The sequence below is a fragment of the Tympanuchus pallidicinctus genome, unplaced genomic scaffold (genome assembly GCF_026119805.1).
Source record: "Tympanuchus pallidicinctus isolate F22 unplaced genomic scaffold, pur_lepc_1.0 scaffold5, whole genome shotgun sequence".
NCBI classification, from domain to species: Eukaryota; Metazoa; Chordata; class Aves; order Galliformes; family Phasianidae; genus Tympanuchus; species Tympanuchus pallidicinctus.
The window spans coordinates 38163607-38191465 of record NW_026294769.1 but is presented as its reverse complement, the minus strand read 5'-3'; the positions used below and the strand labels follow the sequence as shown (position 1 = coordinate 38191465).

The 27859-nt window shown below is 38.3% G+C and overlaps 1 protein-coding gene across 4 annotated transcripts; it reads left to right on the top strand.

Moving 5' to 3' along the window:
- The first annotated feature begins 254 nt into the window (after positions 1–254).
- On the top strand, positions 255–26419 carry TCEA1 (transcription elongation factor A1). Of its 4 annotated transcripts, none has more exons than XM_052703207.1 (10): positions 255–422; positions 5945–6007; positions 11277–11382; positions 18527–18614; positions 19658–19803; positions 21596–21652; positions 22184–22338; positions 23908–24054; positions 24941–25012; positions 26093–26419. In XM_052703207.1, the coding sequence occupies exons 1-10, from the start codon at positions 354–356 to the stop codon at positions 26099–26101; spliced, it is 912 nt and encodes a 303-aa protein (XP_052559167.1). In that variant the 5' UTR covers positions 255–353; the 3' UTR covers positions 26102–26419. The 4 variants fall into 4 exon arrangements, with proteins under 4 accessions (XP_052559167.1, XP_052559166.1, XP_052559170.1 ...); XM_052703206.1 differs by having other exon boundaries at positions 256–422; positions 19655–19803; XM_052703210.1 differs by lacking the exon at positions 255–422 and adding an exon at positions 3334–3405 and having other exon boundaries at positions 19655–19803.
- The last annotated feature ends 1440 nt before the right edge of the window (positions 26420–27859 follow it).

Sequence of the window (27859 nt, the reverse complement as noted above, 5' to 3'; positions counted from 1 at the left end):
CGAGCAGCTCATTCAATTGCACTTTGTTCCGCCTGGCAGCCACTGCCGTGCCCTCCGCGCTATTTCCCTCTCGCTCACGAGCCGAGGCGGCTACGAGCGGCGTTCCCGCGGCCCGCCCCCTGCCCGAGGCCCGCCCCGCCCCCGCCTGCTGTCGGCGCGCCGCAGCGCTGCCTGTGGCTCCCGCGGCCGGCGCTCGGCGGGCGCTGCCTGGCGCCGCCGCTGGGGCTGCTGGGTCGGGGCGCTGCGCCGCGGCCCGCCTCCGTCCCGGCCTTGCCGCTGTCCCGCCCTCCCGCCCGGCTCCGCTGTCGCGTCTCGGTGCTGGGGGTGCCGCCGCCACGCCGGCCCCGGCAGCCATGACGACGGAGGACGAGATCATCCGCATCGCCAAGAAGATGGACAAGATGGTGCAGAAGAAGAACGCGGTGAGCCAGGGCGGGGCGAGGCGCGGTCCCCGGCCGGCTCCGCACTGCCTTCTCTTAGCGGGCCCCTCTCGGCCCACGGGGGCTGCCGCCGTCCGGGAAGCTGTGAGCGGCCACGCGGCGTTCGGGGGCGGCCCCGGGAGCCCTCAGCCTGGCGGCGGGGCCGGGGTAGCTTCGCCCGGCCCGGCTCCTCGCGTCCCGCCGCCGGGAGAGGCGGGCTCGGTGTGCCGGCCCGCAGAGGTGTCCGCGCTGAGCCCGGCGGAGCAGGCGGCGGCTGGCAGCTGGGTGGGAAAGGCGCGGGCGGGTTTCTCCTCCGAATACATTGTTTTCGTGTAGGAGCACTGACGGTGAGGCTTCAAAGCCGTGAAGGTGGCTGAGCAGCCCTGGTCCTGCTGGCCACGTCTGTGTGGGCAGAGTTCTGAAGCACACGTGGGCTGAGCACCAAACCTCCCTCCCCCCTTTATCAGGCCAAGTGCCTGATACGGTGACACACAAAGTAGCATACAAGTGACAGTTAAAAACTGTGTGATGCTTCAGCAATATTAATTTTTCCTGCAAAAGAAAAAAAATCAAGTACTTACTAAGGCTTGCATATTTGTAGCATTACTGGTTGCAGTAAAGCAATGAAACTTATCTGGTTCCCACTGACTGGACCGAGTTTTGTATAGCCAACAGCAGCACCAGACACTTTAAGTAAGGTTGGTAGAGGAGGGACGGCAGCTTGCAGCACTTGCACCTAGGTGCTGAAGTTCTGGCAGCAGTCTGCCTCACAAGTGGAGGCTCACATCCCTTTTCCTCTTAGAAAACTCATCTGCAAGCTCCTCGTGATACAGTAACACCCAGTTTCTTCCTTTCCCCTTCCCCCCTTCAACTTCTAAGCACAAAAGGATTCGTTGTTTCGCTTTCCCAGGTCTGATGTTGGAGTAGTGTACCAGAGGACATCCAGTCAGGATGCTGGATACGGAAAAGCTGGGACTGGACTCTTTGTCTGTGTTGAGAAAGGACAAGGGTTAATGATTTTACATTAAAGGAGTGTAGCTTTAGATTAGATGTTAGGGGCAAGCTCTTTACTCGGAGGTAATGAGGCACTGGTACAAGCTGCCCAGAGAAGCTGTGGTGCCTCATCCCTGGTGGCCAGGTTGGATGGGGCCCTGGGCAGTCTGAGCTGGTAGTGGCAACCCTGCCCACAGCAGGCAAATGGAACTAAATGGGCTTTAAGGTCCATTTGAACTCAAACCATTCTGTGATTCTGAGAAAAGCATGTTGACTGCTTGTCAAAACATGTTGAATGTTTGAATACCATGATAGCAAGAATAGTGAGATACAGTCAATTCAGTGTTATCTAGGAGGCTTCTGGCAACAGAAGGCAAGTGACACTGTCAGACAACATGGGAATGGCCACCAGTGCACTGATCCCATGGATGCTCCTGGTGACTGACCATCACCTATTTCTTGGGGATTTGGGAGGCTTAGGGCTATAACTCCTAACAGCAGCTGGGGACATGCTCATGCTCTGGTGTGTGTAAGCAAATTATCTCACAGCTGCAGAGAGTGGTACCATGTCCATGGGGCAAGCCTCAGTGGGACGCTGCCAGGGAGGTTCAGCTTGGATATTAGGAAAAATTTCCTAAATGTGTGTTGACACATTGGATCAGGCTGCCCAGGGCAGTGGTGGAGTCGTCATCCCTGCAGGTGTTCAGGGAACATGGAGATGTGGTGCTGAGGGATATGGTTGGTGGGCATGGTGGGGGTAGGCTGATGATTGAACTAGATGATCTTAGGGGTCTTTTCCAACCTTAATGATCCTATGATTCTAAAATGAACAGGAAACCTTTCTTTATGCTGCCAACATGCATTTTAGTCTGAAACACTTTTTTTGTGTTTCAGTATACATTTAGTGTGTGTCTTTGAGAATGATTTGATGAAACCCATCAATAAAAAAGGCTTTGATGCCATTTCTCTCTGAAGTTGTCAAGAGCCCGATGGCAGGAAACAGTCTGCTACACAGGGAGGCTCTGTGCCTGTGACAGAGAGCTGTATGGCGTTTCTTTTGATGGGATGAAAAGGCAGTCAGAGCAGACATCCATCCTGAGTCACGTTCTTTGTGACTTGCTTTAATGAAGGGTTTAATTGTATCTGGGCAGATTTCATAACTATTTTACTGATGTGGTGCACAGAGTTTTTTTTTTTAGGACAAAATAAGAATGCAATTTTGTGTTTAATACACAGTAGATACATATTCTGCTATTACTTCAGGTGCCTACATTTTTGAGATACATGTCACTACTTCTTCAGAATTATTGGGATTTGGTTAAAATGCATATTGTACCCTCCTGTAGCTCTCATTTGTGTGTAGGTACACTTCTTCCACTATGTTACTTTGATGAATAAGTATAAACAATGAGGTTGGATGATAAAACAGTTGAGTAAGTTCAGAAAAGAAAACATAAAGTTGTCTGTGTCAATAAATGTTTGTTTCCTGAAGTAGATCAGATGTATAACTGTGTAAGTCTGCCAAATTCATAAATATATTACATTTTCCGAAGCCTGAAGCCTAACTTTAAACTATACACGTAGAGCACGTTTCTGTTGTTATGATTTGATCATCTAAGGGAGGCTGAGAAGGATAATCTGCTAAATGCATAGATGAAAGTTAAGGTAAGCTGGAAACCACCTGCAATGGGACCCTGTCTTTCAATTCCTATAAAATTATAGAAATGCTTTGCAAAAAAAGATTTATAATCATCTTTGTAGTGTGGTTTTGTATGGGGACTGTTGATCACAGCCTGCACCTCTGATTGACCACCTGAGGCGAGCAATGAATCAGCTGTGGGAGAACAGGTGATGGCAATTCACCTGTGCTACTGGAAGGAGTGGAGCCTGGCTCCACCTCTCCTAGACCCCATTTAAGGGCTGACTGCCACTGAGTAGGAATTTTTTCCTGGCAATTGTTCCTTGTGGAGTTTACTGTGAGCCTATGATACTGGTGAGCGTTTCCATTTATTTTGATTAACTTTTCCCTGTTATGATTTTACTAAGCCTAACATCTGCATACCTATTGATTGTACACTTATTGGTGGTGCAGTTTTTAATTCAGATTTAATTGTAAAGCATCTATTATTTAGTACACTTAATGTAATTGACTAGAGAAGAGTTAAGGATTAGAAAGCATCAATGCATTACAAATTTTGAGACTGCGAGGCTATAACATGTAGATAACTACTGTGTAAAGAGTGCTTCATTTCTTTTTTCTTATTGCTAGTTGTATGGCTTGCTCACCTGCTGTATGTCAAGCTGTTTTGGAAGGTGTTTAGGCTGGAAATAATAAAATTGTTCTGGTACCTGCAGTTAAAAAAAAAAAAAAAAATAGAGGGAAATTTTGAATGGAATGTATTTCTAAGATGAGATGAGAAGCGTGCTGTAATTCCTGCTTTGCATTACAGTATCACTGCTGTGCTATACCAATATCCTGAGTTTATTTTGAAATCACGTACTGTGCAGTTTGCTAATAAGTGAATTACTTTGGAGGTAAGTGGTACTGGGTTGTCTTTTGGAGAAGGACATCTTTTTTTTTATTATTATTTTTTTTTTTGGTAATATAGTGCTTATTTTTGGCTAAGAAAATTTCCTTGAATTTGATTTTATTTTGTGTTCTTAAAGCTAATGAACTTGTTTTAATCAGTGTTTGTGTAGGAAAAAAAAAAAAGCATGCATGTGAGTGGAAAGAGAAGGATATGGATTAGCATGGTAGTTCCATTTGGAGAAGCCTTGTATTTTGTGGACAGAAGTTAAGACTTTTTTCTGTAATGGTGAAATAGAAGAGCTTTGTTTTCATGAGTGAATTGGGCTTGTGTAAGGTAGGAATTAATTACATTTTTGGTTTTAGCTGCTTGTCATTCACAAGAGGTTGTAGCAGAACTTGAAAGCATCCCAATCTGCGTCTGTTTGAATGTGATGCTGAAAAAAACAAACCTGAAACTTTTGTTTTTCTCAGCCTCTTAGTGGTTGTTTTGTGTGTTATCTTTAGTGGTTAAATTGTAAGATGGTGCGGGTGCAGCAGCAGATTACTTGAGTTCCCTTGCAACAAGTGTGAGAAGCTGATTGGGGAGAACTTAAAAAGAAGGACAAATGCAAATAAAGATATGCAAAATGTACATTTTAAGTATGGAAAAGCAAATATGGTAAGTGAAATAGGATATGTTGAGTGACAGGTAAAGAAAAATAAGGGAATTGAATTTTAATGAACTGAAAGAAGGGGATTTGGGGGTTTGTTTCCAAACAAATTTAAATTAAAGGAAAAAAAAAGGCAGAGATGTGATGAAGTTAGCTCAGGTACAGTGGTCTCTTGAGAGAGAAGTCCTTTGCTGCCTTGCTCTCCTTAAGTCACAGGTTGAGAACCAGAACCATTTGAATAATAGCAGGCGTGACTTAGTTTTTGTGAGGCTGCTGTCCTCTGCTGGGCAGCCCTGTGTGTGGTGAGGAGTGGGTGCTGCAGAGCTTTGCTGAAATAAATGAGTAAATTCTGAAGCATGTTGCTCACATATTTGAAAACTTTTAGGTAAGGCCAGCATGGCAAATGAATGACTTGTTAAGTAGCTGTGTGTATAGGTAGCTAATCTGCTACTAATTAATTACTATTGATTCCAGTTTCTGAAATGGACTCATCTATCTTGAAAATTGGTGCCCATACAGTATTTGTTTGTACCTTTCCTTATCATAGCAGTGCAAAAGGAATAAAGAGCCACGTGGGAGTCATATAATAAACAAATGTGTTGGTTCAGATGTAGTGCGTTGGGATGGTCTCTGGCTTCCATTTTGGAAAAAGTTGATGCTTGGCCAGTGTGATGTAAAATGAATACTGTTATCTGTCTGCACCAACCTATGTGATTTAATATACGTAATTTCACTGAATTAAAGTGAATAGTTGAAAATAAGACTTCTAAGCAAGTCTTGTGAAGCTTTGTTACTGGAGCACTTGTTAGTAAACCTGCTTACATGGATGTGTCTTTCTGTGGTGGACATTACACCTGTGTCTAGTAAAACAGTGTATAAACCAATATAACTTTATGGCTTAACTACTCTAAATACAGATAGGGAAGTTAGTCATAACAAGCTGTGTTACTGAGACTCTGCAGAGTTTCTCAATTCCAAGTTCTTGTTCTCAAACATGTGAGGTTCTTCACTGTAGTGTGCTGTTGTTTAGTTTATAAGTGACGTGCACCTGAGGACATCATTGAGAGGATGTGTGGTGGTTAAGGAGCAACTTACAGAATACAGTGACTGGCATTTGAATTATACAGGATTAAACTTCTCTGGTCTTTCAGTGGAAACTGTGAATTCTGAATTCATGTTGGTTAATTTTTAAGAGTTGGTGAATCAGAATGTTACTTTTCCTGGGATTTTTCTGTGGGTAAGTTGAAAGCTGATGGTTTGGATCCAATCTGGGATTTTAAGACTAAGAATATGCTGTTGGCACTATATTTGAAGTTCTTGATTCCTACTGACTTTTTTTTTTTGTTTTGCAGGCTGGAGCTCTTGATTTATTAAAGGAGCTTAAGAATATTCCCATGACCCTTGAGTTATTACAGGTACCACTTCTTTTGTTTTTATCTTGCAAAAACTAACTCCATAATAATAAAAGTGAAGCCAGCAAATTTGGAAGGTTGCATTATTTAAATAGATTCATGTGGAGAAAGGTCTTGAAGAATTGTTGCTATTTTGGCTAAATAGTATTATTTCACTATGATTTAGGGCTCTGAAGTGCTTTCTTCCAGCAGCAAGTTACTGAAGTTGACCTTTGATTTGAAAATAGTGAATGTTGTCATGGGGGAGCACTGTTCATGGATTTCCCTTACGTGCACTCTTAATTTCTTATTAACACAAGTGTGATATGTTTCCCTATTTGATGAAGGATTATGCACCTGGTAAGAGGTCCTCCTTTTATGTAGTTAGTTCTGTTTCTGGACTGTAATTGAGGAGAACCATCATTCATACCTTCTGGTAGGTTTGTGTTTCTTCATTGCCCGTTTAAACATGTACCTTACAGTAGTGTAATTCTATAGTTAATTACAGTACCAATTCTGCGTCCTTTGTATGGGGTGTAGTGGTGTGGGACAATCTCTCTCTCTTACATGCATTACATTCTCATTCTGCTTATCTCTTACATCTCTAACATTACTTTTATAAATCCTTTTGAAAAAGCATATCGGTGAACTTTATTTACATGTAAAGTTTTAGAGTTGGTTATATAGTTCTGCAGTGATCAATCTTTGTCCCAAACTAACTGGAGATTACCCATTTCTGAAAATTTGCAAATAGCAGAGGTTAGCAAAAGTTCAGGGTTTTTTTTTTTTTTTTCCACTGTGGTAGGCACTTAAACTGGAAAAGACTGAAAAGTAATGTTGTCTTAAGTGATGTTTAATTTGCAGATGCAGGATTATCTGGGAAGATCTAAGTAGTGTCAGTGTTGCCTATGTTTTTGTATAATGTATTTCAGTACATCATTAGTGCTAGTGATTGCCATTTAATATTTGCAATTTTAATTAAAATTTCACCTTTTTGCATGAATTAGTGTATCTCATGACACTGTACTCTTTTCCCCTTCAGACCTTGAGGGTCTGAATAAAGTAGGTAATTGATTCTTATTCAGTTGCTGTGTAAACTTTTCTTAGTAATGTTATAAACAGAGATGACTTAATCTTGATAAATTTCAACTTAGCTGTCTGTGTTTTAGGTTACTTGTGTCACACTAGCTCAGTTTATATGGGGTTGCATACTAATTCTGTCCTGTTTTCTGTTCTATTTGAAATAAGCTTATTTATTCCCATCTACATCACATGGATCAATTTTAAAAGTAAAATGTTTCTAATAAAGGATTGGTTTTAATCTGTATTGGCAGATTAAAGAAAATTTCTGTTATAGTAGATCTAAAGGGATCAACTGTTTTTTGTCTACTCTTACTTGGTAGACTAACTGTAGCTTAGTCAAGTTTTTCTGAAGCATCCATTCCCGTATCCAAAGCACTTCTTTGGCTGTGTAAGATTTCATTTAGACTGAAATTTGTGTTATTTTTCCTGAGTTCGATAAATATGTGAAGTCTGCTGTGTGTTTTCTAGTAGTCTCCTAACGTTGCTTAAGCAATGGAGGATTTGGAAGAATGATTGAAATGTGGAGTGATCACACTCGGCTCTGCTAGTTGGTGGTCATTGGTGTGCTAACGTCAAGGGGGATGACAGAGAGAATGGGAGCACTAACTTCCTCTGTGTAGATGGAGGTATTGACTGCTATATTCAAACGGACATGGGACATGAGGGAAAACCATTTCAAAATTGCTTACACAGAGAAGAGCACTTCTGAATGATAGCTTCATTATTCCTTTGCAGTAAGTGACATCTCTTCTCATAGCATGACTGTCACTTGAGTCTGAACTGGGGACAATTTACAGGTGCATGGGGTGGGAAAGTGCACTTCAGCAGTTTGGGCTAGTGCTTGTGGCATGAGTCTGTCTTATTGGACTTCTGTCACAGTAAGATGAAGCAGTTACACACAACACAATCTGTTTCACATACCACAAGTTATGTGTAAGCTTGCTCACCTGTGTGAACAGCCAGTAGCTCATGTATTTATTATCATGGGATTTATTAGCAGCTGCATAATAATAAGTACATTGGACTTCAGATCCTCATTGTAGGTAGTGTGCAGCTGGACAGTGAGTGAGGTAGATGTCTTCATTTGAACCAGCAGGTTTTACTGGAAATTGCACATGTGCAGGTGCACACCCCTACATGAAACTGAGCTGTGAAATGCAGTCCTTGTTAGTTACTTGCCAGTTCACTGGCAAGCTATGGAGACCTGGGAAGCTTGATGTGGTTATTCTCAAGAGCTTTATTTGTCAATCCTGTGGGACAGATTTTCCAAATTCTGTCTTATTACTTCATTGCAATTTGAAGTTGGTAACATCTCTGCTTGCTTTAGTGATTGCTGTTCTTCCTCAGCTGCTTGGCCTAGCTGTTAAGCCTCCAGCCTGAATGATTTGGTGGAGAGAGAAAACAGGTGTTTATGCAAGTCTGAGTTTCTTTACTATTCAAAAATAGAACACAGTAAATGCAAACAAGTGCTGAGAAATATGAAGTAGGGAAGAGTGATTCACTTGAACAGAGGAGAGTTTTTAAATACCTGCACATTATAAACTTATAAAAAAAAGAGTTTCAGGGGTTAAATTGGACTAGACAGAGATACAAGAGTCTTTGACTTGAAATGATTCTTATAGTAGCAGTTTTCTAGGCTGGAAGACTGAGGAAACTTCAAATGCTGATAGCTGATGTGTAGTTATATTCACCAAATGACTGCTCTAACAATGACCTTTTGTGATTGCTTACATGAGTTTTCAGGTAAATAAATTAGAGGATCATTCCCAGTTACCAGTTAAGGGTAAGTTTTTTTTTTTTGTTGTTAGGTACATTTTTCTCATTTAAACAACAGTTTTATGGAGTTCAAAGCGTTACTTTCCTAATCTAAAATTAATCATAGGATCATACAATGGTTTGGACTGGAAGGGACCTCAAGGATCATGAAGCTCCACCCCCCCTGCCACATGCAGGGCCACCAACCTCCACATTCAGTGCTAGACCAGGCTGCCCAGGGCCCCATCCAACCTGGCCTTGAACACCTCCAGGGATGGGGCATCCACAACCTCTCTGGGCAGCCTGTTCCAACATCTCACCATTCTCATAGTAAAGAACTTCCCCTGACATCCAACCTAAATCTTCCCTACTTCAACTTAAAACAGTTTTCCCTTGTCCTGCAGTTAACAACCCTTTCAAAGAGTTGACTCTCCTCCTGTTTATAAGCTCCTGTTTGGTACAGAAAGGCTGCAGTGAGGTCACCCCACATCCTTCTCTTCTCCAGAAGGAACAAGCCCAGCTCCTCAGCCTGTCTTCATATGGGAGGTGCTCCAGCCGTCTAATTATTTTTGTGGATAATATCCAGCAGTTGATCAATTCTGCTCTGTTTAGGTCTTTGTGTGATACTTAACTAGTTGCTAAAGCATATGTATAATCAATGAATATACAGGTGTTATAATTAAGAAATACACAAGAGAGTTTGGCTAAGCAGGTTATTATACCAAAAAGAATAGATAAAGGGCTTACCCTTGTCCTGGGCTAGCTGTAAAATTCCAAAGGAGGGATCTCCAGAAAGAGATCAGTCCCCCCTGGCAGTCAGCTCTTAAATAGGTCTATGAGAGGTGGAGCCAGGCTCCACCCCTTCTAGCAGCACAGGTGAATTGCCTTCACCTGTGCTCCCAGGGCTCACTCATTGCTTGTCTCAGGTGATCAATCAGAGGTTCAGGCCACGATTCAGCAGTTCCCATACAGCATATCATGGAAAGAGCACGTAGGCAGCTGTAAGAAATGCTAAATAGCTGCCCATGAGTGAAGTCCTTGGCCTGTGCTCACTGCTCAGCCATGAGGGGGAAAGGTGAAATGGGGAAGAACTTCTGCATCTGTTTGATGCTTTCTGTTAGTGTGTATGTGCACAAAGACTATCTTGAGAAACCTTAGTTACAAGTGAGTAGCCATCTGTTTTCTTCAGTCTAAAATACGTTCAGAACTATGTTCAGACCTGGGATTTTGATATACCTCCTTTGCTGAAATATCTACTGAAGATTTCAGTATGTTTCCAATCACTTAGCACATCCAGAGTGCCTAGAGAAGTGTGCTATGTGGGCTGTAAGGGGTAATTTCAAGAAACAAATTATTTCCTTTTTTAGTGTAGTGCTTAGCTTTAACTTCTCCTTTAAAGGAGAAGGAGAAGATATTTATGACAAGCCACTGCAAAAATGAATAGAATAAATCATACTTAGTGAGTCTGGCCATTAATAAATGCAGCAAAGCTGGGCATCTTAAGAACAATGTAAAAATGTAGTAATCAGTCAAAATATGATATTGTAGTACAATACTTGTGCAAAATACTTCTTTCCCAAAACTGAAAGTATGGAGGTGTTTTCTATATTAAGATGCCTGCTGAAAATATTGTAAAATGATACTTTTACTGCTGTTTATCTAAATATATGTCCATGAGGACATAAGTTATGGATCTTAAAAGGAGGGGAAAAAAAAAAATCTTGAGTAGCTCATAAATATCATCTTCACTCTATAGGTGGCAGTAGAGCCAAAGCTTTAAAGCCCATTGTCAGCTTGGCCTTTTGAGAAGGATAAGCTTTTCTTATTGTTTCTACCTAAACGCAGAAACCTCTGTGCTTAAAATTTTAATAAGTCCCACTATTGCTAAAATGACTGGGACCTAAAACACAATCACTCCCAACATGACAGGTACAGCTTCTTCCATAGTCAGTAAATGGGAATTTGAAAAATATGAAGTTACTGAAACATTTAGCAAGTTTCTGCTCATACCAAATACAACTGCAGTCATTGTGTCACAGGAAAATAAGATTTTGTGGTTATAACCTTTACTAAAGTATTATTTTATTTGTGACTTTAAAATGTGTAAAAGACTTTCATGTTCTTAGATAGTCTGGATGCCACACTTAGTTTAGGTCAGTAGTTTGTAGAGTTTCTTTGAAGTGGTTTAAGGACAGAAATACTTGGTCCAATTTCCCTCAACTCTGAACTTCTGTGATGGAGACAAATGGTAGTGTTGTATTTCTTCGTAAAATGCACTGTGTGTTTTTAAAAAAGTTCTGTAAAGGCTTGCAGCATTTCATCCTGATACTCATGAAGATAAATAAAAATACATCTTTTTAAAATAAAATTGTCTAAAAAGCAACTTTAGAAATGTTTATTTAATCAATTATCTTCATGCCACTTTTTATAGCGTGTATTTTCATTTCTGTTGCAGACTACCAGAATTGGAATGTCAGTGAATGCAATACGCAAGCAAAGCACAGATGAAGAAGTTACTTCTTTAGCAAAATCTTTGATCAAATCTTGGAAGAAACTGTTAGGTATGACACAACCTTTTCTTTTTTCTTTAAGGGAAAAAAAAACCACGGATTTTGTGTATTACAACTATATGTGGACTTGATAAAAATCCTTACGCTTCCATTCTTCAGAAACAGTTGTGCTGTTGCTTAAGTATTGAATCTATCTGTGCTGAGGTAGGTTTTTGGTTTTTTTTAACCTCTTTGACTACCACAGATGATTACTGTGAAAATATAGTCAGAAGCAAAGTTAGTATGCGTTGACTAGTGCTGACAAACAGTAGGAAACCAGCTTCTGCAACATGACTCATTTCTCAAACCTCGCTGTGTGCTGTTGAGTGAGCAGTATTGTACTGCAGTATTAAAAGCTAAAAAGCCTTTTCTTGACTATTTCCTCTGTCAAACATAAAAGGTACTCTGAAGAATTCATGCAGAACCTCATGTGAAAGTGTGTACCCTTTGAAGCTTGGTTATAAACTCATTTGTAAAGAGAAGAAACAAAAAAAAAAAGTTTAAAATACTGTTAGAGATAGTGAATGTTTCTGTAATTAAAACTGTACTTTGTAAAACCTTAATAGTTTTAGAAAATTCTTTCATTTCCGTTACTGCAATGAATGCAGTTACCAAAAGCTTTCTGTTAACAGGGTTTTGTATGAGGATATCTTGTAGCACTTACTGTATTTGAAATGATTTAAATCTTAAGCTGTCTTCTAGATAGTGTATCTAATACAACATAGTATTGTACTCAATTGTGTTTCTTTGTATCCCAATTTAGATAAATTAAGCTTCAGGAGGCTTAAGGTTCTGAAATAGGGAACAGTTCGTATGATTTTCTACTGATTTAAATGTTTGATATTCTCCAGATAAATGTGCTAAATAAATGCCTGCCATTTCACTGCCAGCCTCAGTCAACCTCAACTTATCCATTTTGTTAGCCTCATTTTATCCCAGTTAGCTGTGTTATCAGTCATGAAGCATTAGCAAATATTTTATGACTCCTTTTGTAAATGGCATAGGAATGTCTTTGTTTCAATTAGACAGTGCCTTGATATGTTAAAAAAAGGAGAAATTGTGAGAGTTCTTATAATCTGCTTTTCAATAATTTGTACATCCTCGTAAGCAACAGCTTCTGTACCAGAGATATTTTTTAACACTTTTAAACATTAGATAATTCTAATTAGGCAAGTAATAGTAACTCTTCTTGGTGTCACTACCCATTGAACAAAGGGATTGCTATTTGTTTAAGATAATAGAAATAGTCTTCTGCTTGATTTTCTGTAATGTCTGAAGTCAGGCAAATTTGTGTTAATATATTGTTACCTGTGGTTGACTGATATTTAACTGTTTAAACACTGTGAAACAATTCCTCAACCTCTGAGTGTGTCCTTGATGTGGAAAACTGGAATAAGTCTGTGGTGTGTGATGGTAATGGTAGGTTCATCAAAGTATAGATTGCAGCTGAAAGTTTTCCTTCCCTTCTGCAGAGGGGCCTTCTTGCTCATTCCTGTACTGAAGAGGTCAGAAAAGGGAACTCAGGAGTTGTAAACTAAACATTTTGTTTATTTCTTCTGAGTTCTTTTCAACTGTCAGTTTCTTGATCCAGCTCTTTTGCAGTTCTTGCGAACGGATTGTAGCAGTAGCACACAGCTGGGGAAAGGTGGAACTTTAAAAGGTGCCCCTTTTAATGGTTTGCTACATTCAGATTGTTTTAAGACAATTGTGAGAATCTACCTTTAGGCTGCTTACATCAGGTGATCTCAAACGTGTGAAGAAGTGGAAAGTAAATAGCAAATATTTGACTACAATCAGAACTGTATATGTTCTTCCTGGGACAGAGAGTTTGTTACCTTTATCTTACTCTAATTTTGTTACGGGGCAGACACTGCTGCATGTACATGATGGTGCCAGGTCTGTTACTCTTATGGTTATGCATGTACAGAATAAAATCAAATTATTTTTGAAAATACAGCACTCTTTGTATTAAAATCTGACATAATTAGATTCTTGTTGATGACAATGTAGAGCGCATAATAAAGCACGGTAGGTCAAATGCTTCACCTCTTGTTTCATTGGTTGGTAATTAGAACGTCCAGAATTACAAGGCTTATTTGGGCTGCATGACTTACTGGGTGGGAATTTTACGAAGTAATCTTATTCTGTTTTATCATTAGTTTTGACTTTCTCAGAAGAATACGAAATACCCTATGTTGAGCTGCTTGAGAAATCAGTTTCGATTATGCTGTTTATAGTGCATGTAAAATGGTATGGATCAAAGATGGCAACAGAAGCGGACAGCTGTTAATCATACCAAGCATTGTACTCAGAGATCTGAAGTCTTTGTGAGTTATTTTTACAAATGATATTTTGAATTTAGGAAAGAATCTTTGTTCAGGCTGCATGTACTAAGTTGAATGCTTTAGGAACTTATGTTTCAAGGGTGCATGGGAAACTAGAAATCAAAATAAGGTTGTGAATCACCAGAGTTTTAACAGATTTTTTGGCTTGCTGAAAACTATGCCAGATTACAAATGGTTTTTCAAGTGAGGTCAGAAGCTGCCCAGCAGAGGGCTCCTAGGCAATATCTGGAGTGAGTCACTGCGTGAGCTATAGTGAAAGATTACTTTCAGATGTTGCTATAAAAACGTTAAACCGCACATCCTAGTTGGTGGCAATTTACATGAAGAAGCAAATTCTGTTCTCAGAATAAAATAACACTGTCATAACATGGAGTTTGCAAGGAGTTACTATTTTGCCAAGTACTTGAGTATGTAGATTGTTATACAGATGAATCAATGGATATCAATTTTTTGGATATCAATGGGTATCAATTCAAGTGTGTGTGTGTGTGTGTGTGTGTATATATATATTTGAAGAACTCCTCATAACCAAATTTTTATATATATGTGTAGAGAAATCACTAATTTCTTACTAAAATCTAAGGGTATACAGTGAAAAAGAATGTCTAGACCTTTAAGTAGATTTAACCTCAGTCAGCTTATGTACTGGGCTGGAAATGCAGAATTATTGGACAATAATCTTAAGTCTGATCCTGTATTGCCAGGGGAAAAAAAAAAAAACAAACAAAAAAACCAACCACAATAAAAATGTGTCAAGCGCACTTTGAAATGTCAATTTAAAATAAAAAAAAAGTCTGTCTTAAGCATGCCTGAGCAATTTTGTCTCAATGTTACCAAGTTAACACTGGCCAGACTATGCAGAAGTCTGTTATTCAGTTGAGTTTGCGTATATGATCCTCTGTTATTTCAAGTGTAGTTTTGATTCTGCTGGAGCAAGTCTGGTACAGTCTAAGACTATCTTACAGATATGGTAATGCTGTCATTAGGTTTAGTTATTCATGGACATCTAAAAACTTACTGGCCGAATTCAAATTTTTATTGAGGAAAATAAGCTCCTAAATTACAGTCTGTGTGCAGAAATAGTGTTTACTGTTGAGTATAATATGTCTATTTATAAGATAGCAAGTGCAAAAGTACTTTTAGAATACCTCTTCTTTTACATGTCATGTGAGAGCTGTAGAATCATCTGATTTGGAAAAGATCACAGAATGGCCAGGGTTGGAAGGGACCTCAGAGATCATGAAGCTCCATCCCCCTGCCACATACAGGGCCAACAACCTCCATGTTTAATGCTAAACCTGGCTGCCCAGAGCCCCATCCAACCTGGCCTTGAACACCTCCAAGGATGGGGCATCCACAACCTCTCTGGGCAGCATGTTCAAAAAAAAAAAAAAAAATCAAGATCATCATGTCCAGCCATCAGGTTGACAAGCTGAGTCCCATTGCTAAACCACATCCCTTAGTGCCCTGCTCACACATCTCTTATGCCTCTGCTTTGGTCAGCCTGTTTCAACGATTAGCTCCTCTGTTTGAAGAAATTCTTCCTGATATACAATCTAAACCTCCCATAGCAGAACTTGAGACTGTTTTCTCATGTCCAATTACTAGGCATGTGAAAAAGAGAGCAACATCCTCCTCCTTACAACTCCCTTACAGGGATTTTTAGAGAGTAAAGAGGTCTCCCCTCAGCCATCTCATCTCTAAACTAAACTGAAGCTCAGTACCCTCAGTCACTCCTTATTAAACCTTGTTTTCTAGTCCTTCACTGCCATTGCTGCTCTTCTCTGCCCCTGCTTGAGCAACATAGTATCCTTCACAGAGTGAGGAGCTCTCAACTGACTGCAGTACTCAAGGTTCAGTCGCAATGATGTGGTATAGAAGGAGACAATCACTACCCTGGTTTAGGTCACACTTTATCTCATGCAAGCAAGGAGCTGTTGGCCTTCTAGGCTGTCTCAGCACATGACTAGTTCACATTCAGCTGGCTGCTGACCAGCAACCTTAGGTCTTTTCCTGCTGAGCAACTTTCCAGCCCCTCTTCTCCTGTTCACACTGCTGTGTGAAGTTGCTATGACCCAAGTACAGGACTCGACACTGGGTCTTGTTGAATGTTAGATAATTGGATGCAACTGGTCCCTCTACACAGCCTTCCTACCCTCAAGTAAATTGACAGTCCTGCCTAACATGTTTTTGTCTGTCACGCTGGATGACAGTGTGCACTCCATTCCCTCATCCACATTGGTAATAAACATGTTAAACAAAACTGATCCAGTGCTTGCTCATAGGGGACACCACTGGTGACTGGTCACCAACTGGACTGAGCTCCATTTGCTGTGACTCTTTGAACCTGGCCATCTAGCCAGTTCTTCACCCAACATATTGTACAACTGTCCAAGCCATGAGAGGCCAGTTTCTCCAGTAGATATGGGAAACTGTCAAATAGTTCACTAAAGTCAAGATATACAATACTGGCACATGTTCTCTCATCTTTTAAGCAGGTCATCTTCTCATGGGAGATCAGGTTAGTCAGGCAGAACTTGTTTTTCATATATCTTTGCTGACTGCGTCTGATCGTTTGGTTGTCCTGTATGTGCTGTACGATGATATTCAAGATGGTCTGCTCCATGGCATTCCCTGGTACTGAGGTCAGACATACAAGCCTATAATTCTCTGGATCCAACTTCCTGCCCTTCTGGTAGACTGGAGTTGTGTTTGCAAACCTTCAGTCAACTGGATATTATTTTAAATTAACTTAGGAAGCAAAAGCCTCAAGTGTCTGTGTTAGTTTGTTGTTAATGGGCTTCTGAAGCAGTAGTGGCTAAAACTGCATTTTTCATTTCTAAAATTGATGATAATTTCAGTTTGTTTCTGGAAAAAAAAAAAAAAAGGTTTTGTAAGTTATAATAGCTGTACAATTAAAAAAAAAAATCATGACTCTTCAGAGGAACTTAGATAGTTCAAATTTTAATTCTAAATATTTATCTGCTTCTGTGTGTTTCCTGATGTGAATCACTTGTTTATTTGAATTTTTAAGTATCTGTCACAAGCCACTTTTCCATCTTTCTTTGTTGTATTTTTATGTTGGTTTGTAGTTCCCATTAGCTGTCATTCTTCCTTTGCTCCAGAGTCTGGCCTCTGGATGTAAAATAGCTAATTGGAGGAGACAAGAGACTTTCATTTCTCAAGGATAACTATTTTTTTCCCCTGTTAAACACTGTGATGACAAAAGAACAGTATGTAATTAATAAAATAAGTAATCCTTGTTCGTGTGTGAGTTTAAGAGCAATTACTGCTAGGCACTGAACCTTCTTGATACTTTCAATGTATGATGCATAAAAGTGAGTGACTGAGTAAGAGTATTTCTACTAAGCAGAGAATGTCTTTATTTTCAGATTTATGAAGCTGGATTTAAGAGAAGTATATATAAACTCTTCTCTGAGAGATTAAAGATAGCATAGTTTTGAACGCGTATTTGCTGAAGATGGTTCAATTGTCTCAGCTGCTGAAGTTTGACCTTTTGTTTGAGACATGCTTGCATAGACTGCTCAGGTTAGAAAGAGCCATGATTTTACCTCCTACTTTACCCTCTGGTCTCATCTATACTCTGCCCTACGTAAGTGAAAGATGCAGTCAGGGTATCAGTAAATGTTCACAAATGTTTACCCTAAGATACATACTGATATATCTGTCTAAAAACCTCTGGCAAAAATTGTCATGTGCTTAAGATGTGAGTAGATGAGGTAACGTGCATAAATAGAATATTTAAAAATGTATTTATCATGTGTTTGTAGCCATAGAGACTAGTTGTGAATGTGTGTGTTAAAAATGAATTGTGGGTTTCTTTCCTTTCTTTGTCTTTGGGTGTCATAGCAAAAATCTTCTACAGTCCATTCTACTTACAATTTTGCTTTTTTAGTGATTTTTTTTTGTAATAAATACTTTGATTGAGCCAGTATCTTTATTAGGATTTTTTAAATAACACTTTTAGTTTATTAAAGACAATCACTCAAAATATATAAGGGAATATATATAATAGTAATATATAAGGGGAGTATAGATATGCACTCTCCTGTAGAGAATATTCTGGAGAATTTTGTGGACTTGCCTGGATCTCAGATTGTTTTGTAAGCATTAATTTTGGTTACGTCTGGAGATGGAATTCTTGATGTGTGCTTTAAGTGCTCGAGTAAGAAGAGACCTGAATCTGTGTGTTTTATACCACAAGTTCCCATGAGAAACATGGGGATAGCATCTTTCAGGAAATGAGGTTCCTTTTTGATGCTTAAGCAAAGGTTTAGATACCCAGTTCATGACTGAGGCTTTTTTCTATTTTTCTTTGAATTTAGTTCTCTTTTAAAATTTGTAATAAGCTCATCCAAGTAATAACAGCATTCAGAGTTAGATGTGTAATGGCAGATCTATGAGGGCTTGGAAGGAGAAATTCACAAAGATTAGGTGAGTGATGGCAGGATGGCAGTGTCACTGGGTGCTCTCTGTAGGTAGTGGAGAAAGCAAGCCAAAGCAGGTGGCTGATTTAGTGTCAAGCTTCTTTAGAATCTTTCTTATTGTATCTTCACTGCCAGTTAAAGCAGATGCTGGACTTGACCTGAAGGATTTGAAGTGTTGACGTAGATTTTCTTTGCTGGGTTGGCAAGGGTGTGAGAGGTGAAAACTGTACTGCAAGAGAGAGATAAATCAGAGAGTAGGAGCTGACAGCACGTCTAACTGGCTCGGAGGAAATTATCAGAGATATTGTACCACTGCTTTAAATCGATTACTGAGTGAAAGTTTCTCATGTTTTTTATTCCCAGATGGACCTTCAACTGATAAAGATTCTGAAGAAAAGAAAAAGGAGCCTGCATCTTCCTCACAAAACAGCCCTGAAGCAAGAGAGGAAAGGTACTTAAACCTTGAGGACAGGTAGCCTCGTTCACTATGAATTAGGATTAACCTGAAAAATCAACCAATTTATACATACACTTGGGCCAAAATTTTAAATATTAGACATCTTCCGTGTTATTTTGTGAAATATGTACAGTTGTACAAAAAATATGTTGCTAAGAAAGAAGATCCGACTGCTGCTAGTACATTAAGAAAAGATGAAAGCCACAGGACAAGATATGGACAGTCTAGCTTTTGTTTATTCTGCCTTATCTGTCAGAGACTCCTTCCTCTCTCGATACTAGTACTGAGCTTTGAGAAGTGTAGCTTTCAGTTACAACTTTGTGGTAATTATATACGTTAGAGGTTTAGAATACTTCTTTTGTCTGTTAGCTTTTATGTTTGATAAACAGTCTTGTTCGACACCTTTTTTTGGTAAAGACAAAATATATGTTGTCAGAAAGATGAGCCCATCTACATGGCACTTGAGGTGCTGAAAATATTTGCATGATATCAGCAAGTCTGGTTTCTCTACGAATTTCTGCTTGTAGCAAATCTGTTTACAACAGCCATTTTCAAATTAGAATATAACCTCTAATTACTTGTCCCTTGTGTGAGAAAACACTTTCAGACTATGCAAAAGCTTTCTTAAACCATAGTACCACTTCAGTACAGTAAGCAGACTGCACATTAGTGTGATATTTCTTTACTATTTTTTAAAGTAAAGTTCCTTGAAGGGAAGAATGGTTTCATGTTAATGTAGAGAACTGAGAGTAAAAACTTACTATGTAAGTAACCACATAATGGGATTAAATACTTGCTGTTGTCTCTGTTGTGTGGAATACCCTGGTAAATATTCTGAAGACACTCTTAAAATTGTTTTGACTCTGGAGTGGTGTCTTATATTGACTTTAGACAGCGTCTTGTGTTCTTCTATTAATATCATTAAACGGTTATAGCAAAAGATCTGTGGGTTCCCCTCAAACAAAGTGATTTGAAGAATGCAAAAAACATTTATTATTAGGTTTTTTGGTTTTTTTTACTTTTTTTTTTTTTAGCAGTTCAAGTAGCAATTCCAGCAGCAGGAAGGAGGAAGGCAGCGCTCCCTCAAATTCTTTCATCCCTTCTTTTCCTCGGGCTCCAAGCACTTCGGATTCTGTAAGAGTGAAATGTAGAGAAATGCTCTCTGCAGCTCTCAGAACAGGAGGTGAGCTCCGTAGACAATATTTTAAAGTTTAACTGTTTTTTCCTTTTGTTCTTTTCCTGTCTCTGTTTACTGTACCCTTTCTTATGCCCAATTGTGTGTGCATACCCATAGGTCAGTTCACTCAAGATGTAATAAACTGAGTAATCTCGGCAAGATGAGAGTGTACTGAACTACTTTTTTGTTGCTGGTGATATGGGACATTTTGTGGCTTCTATTCATCTGATATCTTGTCTACAGAGAACCTTCATTACAGGAAGTTATTACCTCTGTAATTCCTCATTTGACTCTATTAATGGAAACTGCTATTTTTGTCTTATCTCTGAGTGAGAACGTCACCATAAGCATGACTGCCTTTCTTACTCTAGAGGTCCTGTGAGCCTTCAGATTCTAGATCTTGAAGGATGCCTTTCTGTTTTGATTTAACCTTGAAGTTTCATGGATATAGTCACAGTTAGTCTTACATTGCTTCATCTTCCTGCCTTTGAGGCATCTGTGAATTGCTTGACTTTTTTTGTTGTTCTTTTGCTTTTCCCCATCCTGTACACTTGTGTGTCTTTAAACTGATGAATGATATGCTAGATAGTGAGCAAATCAACTGTTGTACTCAGTGACCTGAATTCTTTCTTATGCATTGTTCTTATCTGCAAGAACTTTTCTCTGTTCTTAGCTTAGTGTAACCTGACTCAATGTAAGCAGACTTCCGAAATTATCTGTTTTATTCATTTCACTCTGTACTTCACTTTTACTTCACATGAATTCTGACACAGGCAGAAATCAGAGCTGACTAAATGCCATAGACTTTCGATCCTGCAGATATGTAATTCAGAGGACAAACAGATTTTTGGAAAGATGCATATGGCTTCTTAGGTTTTGTAATTATGTGTAGTTGAAACTTTCACTAGGTTTCCAAGAAATCTTTTTGTAGTGTTACCTCCTATTGTAATGTCACCTCGTGTTTGATGTGTAAGCTGTTCATCCATAGGTCTAATGCCAGTCACAAAATATGTGGTTGTTTTCTGGTTCTATGGCCTTCTGCATGAGATGAAGAAGAAACTACGTTTTTATTACTCATCAAAGTGCACCCATGTTAGAATGAGGAGGAGGAAAACACATATTGTGTCTAATTTGTCCCTGGCTGTGTTGGAAAGGCAGCTGTCTTTATGAAGATGGGTTTGGGTTAGAAACACTAAACAATTATCTGGAGATGTTTTAGGTTGTGTTGTGTTGTCTTCAATATTGCTATGGTTCATTTCTTCTAATTTGCACATTTTATGACCGTTCCCTACTTGGCATGTTTTTAACAATAATATTTAATTACTGTATTTCTAGAGAAATCTTTCTCTTGCATGCATACAAAACATAGCTGGTGTTGTGTGGGCTGAAAGAATTGATAAAACTTGATAAAGAATGTTTTCTCATTATAACAGCCTATTCTAAACACAGATGCACTGTGTTTAGAGATGGGTAATTGCCAAGCATAATAGGAGACAATGTTTTTTTTCTGTACAGCAAAGTTGTTTTTTATGTATTTTAGCTAGAGATAATTTTGTCTGAAAGATTTAAGGTAATTCTACTTTTTTTTTTTTTTTTTTTTTACAACTCTTGTTGCTCTTCATTACACTGATTTTTCTTCAAAGTCTTGTTAGCAAATTTTATAAGTCAACCAATCCTTAGCAAATGAAATTCATTTTAGTTATTTGCGATTTGTTTCATGTTCCAGCTTGGATCTCGGTGATATAAAATACTGCCGAGATCATCAGAGTGCTAATATTCTAATTTTTGTTTTCCTCAGATGATTACATTGCTATTGGTGCTGATGAGGAAGAATTGGGTTCTCAGATCGAAGAAGATATCCTTTGCTGGGCATCTCTGTGCTCTAGGATGAGAGCATTTAAGAACATTGATACTGTTTTAAAAAAAATAGTTCACTTAATCTGTAGATTGAGTATTTCATTTCATTTAAAACAGAAACAAGCAAACTGTGTTCAACGTGCCAGTACTGAAATTCAGTATTTAGAAAAGTACCACAAACTAAACAGAGGGATCTGTGTATGTGTGATTTCTATTTTTACTTTTAATACAGAAATTCTGTTAGAAATTAAATGAGAACAAGGAACTGGGCTTATGTCCTTGGGTGATTTTTGTGAATTTTTGTTAAAATCCTATTATCCCCAAATTCATGTTTTGCCAGCTATGTGCTAAACAGTGATTAGGCTTTGGCAAGATGTGAAGTACTGTCTGCTGTGTTGAGCAGAGAGTAACTGCTGTTTGGAGATGGGAGAGTGGGGAAAGACTTTTCTTTAAAACAGTTGCTCCCCTCCAAAAGAAAACAATGCACAGTGCTCTGTTTTACTCGTTTTGTTCCTTAAATCCAAAGCACCTATTTTTCAAGAATTAAAAAACACTGATATGAAATACAAAAATAGGGTACGAAGTAGGATAGCGAATCTCAAGGATGCAAAGAATCCAAACCTAAGAAAAAACGTGTTATGTGGGAACATACCTCCTGACAAATTTGCCAAAATGACTGCGGAGGTAAGTAAAGCATAGCTCTTGAATTGGTTCCCTACTGGACTTATGTCCTGGCCGCTAACTAACTAATAAAAAATGCCTGTACTATTGAAGGACTAAGACTTTTTCATGGTTTGCACAGTCTGAATTATAGAGGGCAGAGGAAATGAAAGTGGTGTATTTCAGTGGTTCCTGAAAATGTAATTTCTCTGTGAGTCAGGTAAGCTTTCTGCTGGAATCTCTGAAATACAGAACAATGGGCCTCAAGCTCAAAGAGGGTAGATTTAGGTTAGATATAAGGAAAAAAATTCTTTCACTGAGGGTGGTGAGGCACTGGAACAGGTTGCCTAGTGATATGATTGACACCCTGTCCCTGGAGACTTTGAAGGGTGAGACTGGATAAGCTCTTTGCAACCTAATCTAACTGTAGTGCTCCTGTTCATTGCAGGGGAGTTGGACTAGATGGTCTTTAGAGCTCCCTTCCAATCCTAAGGATTCTATGATTCTGTGGTCTGTTAGTGATGGTTTACGTTCAGGGTAGTGACTGACTTCAAGCTGCTAAGCCATTCACCCTTGTGGATATGAAACACTACCATCCACATTAGCCTGTCTTGCCATTTGCTTTTCAAATACTAACCTCTGCTGTTGTTCTCCTATGAAAGATGTAGCACTGTGCTTTTGAAGTGCATGTCCTGTTGGCATTTTTAGTGTTGATTTAAAGCTTATCTGAAATTTGACAGATTATGTCAAATGATTTTGAAGGAAACATTTTACAGTAAATAGAAGACATAAATGATATGGGAAGGAAGCTAGGAGAATTGGCCTTTGAATCAAATTAGATTTGTTACTGAAAGAACATTTTGAGCACTTTAACAGAAGCTCCCATTCAAACAGATGCTCACTGTCTATATTTGTTTTGATTTATAAAGAAAGTAGAAGTGAAAAATAAAATGTTACAGGAAAGAAAAATAAAAGCATGGATAGCATTTGATTTCAGTTTGTAGTTCTGCTTATGTGTTGGGTTCTGCTACTTCTCACCATCCTCTATACCCAGCCACAGATAGGTATAAAGTTGTATCTAGGAGTAACAAAAATCATGACTAGCTTTGATATCAAGGAATGGATTTTTTTTGTAGTTTATATAGAGACCAGGAAAAAACTGATGATGGCAAAGGAATGGGGAAAAAAAAGTAGGTTGTATCTGAAGTGTATTTTTTCAGTGTTTTTATTCTATGTGTGTGTAAGTACAAATGCAGAAATGTGTTTCATGTTGTCCAGTGCTCCTTATTTGTTTTAATTACTATATTGGATCAAGATCTCAAATTTAATGGCTATTAAACCTTATTATATAATTATATCATGCAGATGATGTCTTAAGGGAAATGGCACTAATAGAAAATTTTGCATTCCACGTCAAGGCAGAATGCAGAGTAAAATGCTATTGGAAAAAAAAGAAACAACTTTTTTTTTCTTACTGTGCACATAATGCTTACTATGTATTTTTGAGATCCTGCACATTGGAGCTGTGGTTCACACTTCATTTTCTTTAAAACAAGAACTTCCTACTAAATTCTGCCATTTTGTCTGTGACAGGAAATGGCAAGTGATGAGTTGAAAGAAATGCGCAAAAATCTGACCAAAGAGGCTATCAGAGAGCACCAGATGGCCAAAACAGGAGGCACCCAAACCGATCTGTTTACGTGTGGCAAGTGCAAAAAGAAGAACTGTACATATACCCAGGTATGTGGTTATTCGGGACGTTCATTTTCCTTTCTCATAGCAGAAGCCCTGTATAAACATGGTCAGAGAAAAAAAGAGTTCATTACGAAATGGCATGTTACAAAATACTAACAAAATACCAAACATGGAGACAGTTGGGTCTACATAGGTGTGCTTATGTAAAGAATGTTTGTTGTATTAATTGTATTAATTTACCAAATATTTTATCTAAATTCAAGCATAGTAGTTATGTTGCCTGAAATTCTAGTTTGTGATTCTGAGTTTTTGCTAATTCTTCTGGTTTAATTTTAATAATACAGTTTTACATGGAAGAGAACTAGTTCACTGTTTGTAATGTGTAAGCCTTTTTTTAATGGAGGTAGTGAGTATGTATATATTATCATCTACCATTGGACTGATGCAGGATTCTGACTTAGAATTTTTTCTTATTATAATATACATCCAAGAACTGTAGTGGTGCTGCAGGACATGTAGTATTTATCACAAGATTAGCTATGTTTATGGTTTATTGTTGTCTGTTAGGTACTTCAAACAGAAAGCTGTGTTTGAGTCATGAGACTTTAAGCCTTTGTGTCTGTATCCTATGTTGTAGCTTTAAAGTGTAGTTTCACCACAGATTTTTTTTCCTAGAAATATACAAACAGTTCCTATACTGAAATTGGTATTTTACTGCTTCTAAAGTTGTCAAAACATAAGCTTATAATCACTGTATAGTCCAAACAAAATAAAGTGGTTTCAACTGGGACGCAAAGTTAACTTATATTCTTATCCAAATGTAGTTACTTGACATTAAACTTTGATTTTAAACCTTTACATTGAACACATGCTAACAAAAGTTGAACGTACTAATTTTCCTTTCCTGCTCTGGCTTTTGCCTTTGTCAAAGGTTCAAACCCGCAGTGCTGATGAACCTATGACAACGTTTGTTGTTTGTAATGAGTGTGGAAACAGATGGAAGGTAAGGCTATTCGACTGTTCTGTATACCTGACAGCAGACAACCAGGCTCTGTGCTTAATTTCATGTTTTACCATAAATGACAGTTGAGTTTCTGTTGACTGTTATTTCTTAACCCAAAAATGATACTGTACATTGATATTCTGAAATAGTTTTCTAATATGAAGCTATCTGTGGCCAAAGGTGTTGAGAATGCACAAGTTCTGGCTGAGGGTAAAAGTCAGGACGTTGACTTAGACCTTGTGACATCTAGGTACAATATTATGCTTTGTCTTAAAAAGTGGTTGCAAGATAGCCACTGGATTTTCTCAGTCTTCTCCCGAGGATTTTCTAACCATTTTTAGTCTCTGCTTTGATGGGTAGAATAGGTTCCTTTAGGCATTTTGGTGGGTTTCTTTTCCCTTTTATTTTCTACTCTAAAAAAAAAGCGGAATATAAAAAAGGGGAGACTGCTGCCATATTCCTGTGTTGGGCTAAGTGTAATGCAGTGATAATTTGCTTTCATTTCTTAAATAAATTAATAAATAAATAAAACAAAAAAACAACAAAAAAAATTTCAAGAAATGGGAGTTAAAAAATGTTAAAACAACAACAGAAGTTGTCTCAGGAACGATTGTAATGAAGTAGAGAAACACTGAAATGAAAGCCTGCATAATTTACTATTTCAGATACAATATTAAGTTTAATATTGTGTGCTATCTTTGTTTTGTTAGTTTTATTCTCTGAATAACACTGCACAGCATATATTAGGATTACTGCCTTAGGAGCTCTTTTATGTGTCTTGCTTTATGTTTGCTGTTACTCAATACAGATACAAGATATCTAAATAATTTATAAAGCTTAGAAGTTGTTTGATATGGCACAAAGAAAAAGTTGATTTGTCCTTAAATCCCCTACTGAGGTAGTAGTTATAAAAGTCTCTATATAAAAATGCTTGAGTGACAGCATACTTGTATGATATAAGCAAATGCTTTGAATACTAATTTCCATATCCAAAGTATAGTCTCATATTGCTGTTTCTTCTTGCAAAGATTTAGAATTAAGTTTTATGGAGACCTCATAAAATTTCTTTTCTTTTCACAGTTCTGTTAGAGGAAGAAATTATCAAGACATCTGGACCAGTATGAAAGAGGATTTTGTAATTAGCTTTAAAAACTAGGCTAAGCAGCTAGCTTCCTGTGAACAAGAGGTTATTTGGTTTTCTTTTTTCCTTTCTTCTTTTTTTTTTTTTTTTTTTTTTAATGCAGCATACATGCCTGAAGTTAGCCTTCATTTTGACACAGCCATCATTTCCTTAAATGCCTTCCTATAGCTGATAGTCAGTAGGGCCAGGTTGCTCGATTGTATGGTGAATGTTAAAATATTTTTTCATTTTTGTAAGTAAGTTGAAATTAAACTTTTACCAATGAAGTATTTTGATAATTTGTTTGTTTTTTTTTCCCTAAGTATGCGAATCATCTATTGTATTTTTAAGTCTGAAATATGCATCCTATTCCCATAATGTATTTTATCATTATTTTATTATTATACATAGAAAAAAAAAGTGGCTTTTATGGTGGAAAGAAAAATGCTTAAATCAAAGAAGCTGAGTTACGTATCTAAACACTTCTTAGGCACAAAATAGCTCAGCATTTCAAGGTTTCTTGCATAATTTTGCATAAAAACATTTTAAATTCAACTTACTTGATAGTATGGCTGTAATTCAGAAAGCCTTCCTTTTTCTATTAGAAGAATAGATATATTTGATATATTTGATATATTTTTTGCCTATGTTTGAGTCCTTTGGCAGAATTGCTTCTTAGAAATTATTTACAGGTTCATAATAGATTTTTCATTTAATTTGCTTTAGGCAGCAGCAAACTAATTATATAGATGTTTGCTATCGAGGAGAGTGCTGTGTTTTAGTGTATTTCTAGAGGAATGAGGAAAAAAAAAAAGTTAAAAATGATCGCAAATTGGATGGCAAGTAGACCTAAATTTCCATTGCTGTTCAAAACACGTACAGGACAGGCAGTGTTTGTTTATGCAACCTTCCTAATGCTATTTGTTCTTCAGTCTTTCTGCCTGACTGCCACATGTAAGAAAATAATTAAAAGAGCTAGACCTGTGGTAATGTTTTCTCTGTTGTAGAATTGCTCAGGTTGGAAAAGACCTTAAAGATAATCAAGTCCAACCATGACCTAACCATACTACCCTAACTCTAAGAACCCTCCGCTAAATCATGTCCCTGAGTACCACATCCAAACAATTTTAAACACACACAGGGATGGTGACTCAACCACCTCCCTGGGGAGCCTATTCCAGTGCTTAACACCCTTTTTTCTAAAGAAGTTTATCCTGATATCCAACCTAAACTTACCCTGCCACAACTTGAGGCTGTTTCTCCTCATCCTGTCACACATCACCAGTGAGAAGAGGCCAAACCCACTCTCACTGCAATCACCTTTCAGGTGTTTGAAGAGAGCAGTAAGGTCTCCCCTCAGCCTCCTTTTCCCCAGACTAAACAGCCCCAGTTATTTTAGCCACTTCTCATAGGGCATATTCTCCAAGCCCTTCACAAGCCTTGTTGCCCTTCTTTGGTCCTGCTCCAGCTTTTTGGCTGTGGTAGCTGCCTCAACTTTTTACTCCTCTGACTTCAGAATAAAAAGCTGTCATTGCGGAAGAGCAAAGTCCAAGAAATTGACTTAAAAAAAAACATAGGTGCCTAAATTCTAGTTGTGCTTCATTTTGGTTATCCAAATCCGAAAATAGAAGTGCTCAGCAGTGAGTTTTTCACGCACACTTTTTTTAACGGAGTCTGGAACGTAGTTGTCCCATAGCATAAGCTGAAGTTTCTACAGCTTTTTGACT

Coding starts and splice junctions, on each gene's coding strand:
- TCEA1 (XM_052703206.1), top strand. CDS start 354: ATGACGACGGAGGACGAGATCATCCGCATCGCCAAGAAGATGGACAAG. Junction 21,653..22,183: donor GGGTTCTCAGATCGAAGAAG/ATATCCTTTGCT, acceptor AATCCAAAGCAC/CTATTTTTCAAGAATTAAAA. Junction 22,339..23,907: donor TTGCCAAAATGACTGCGGAG/GTAAGTAAAGCA, acceptor TGTCTGTGACAG/GAAATGGCAAGTGATGAGTT.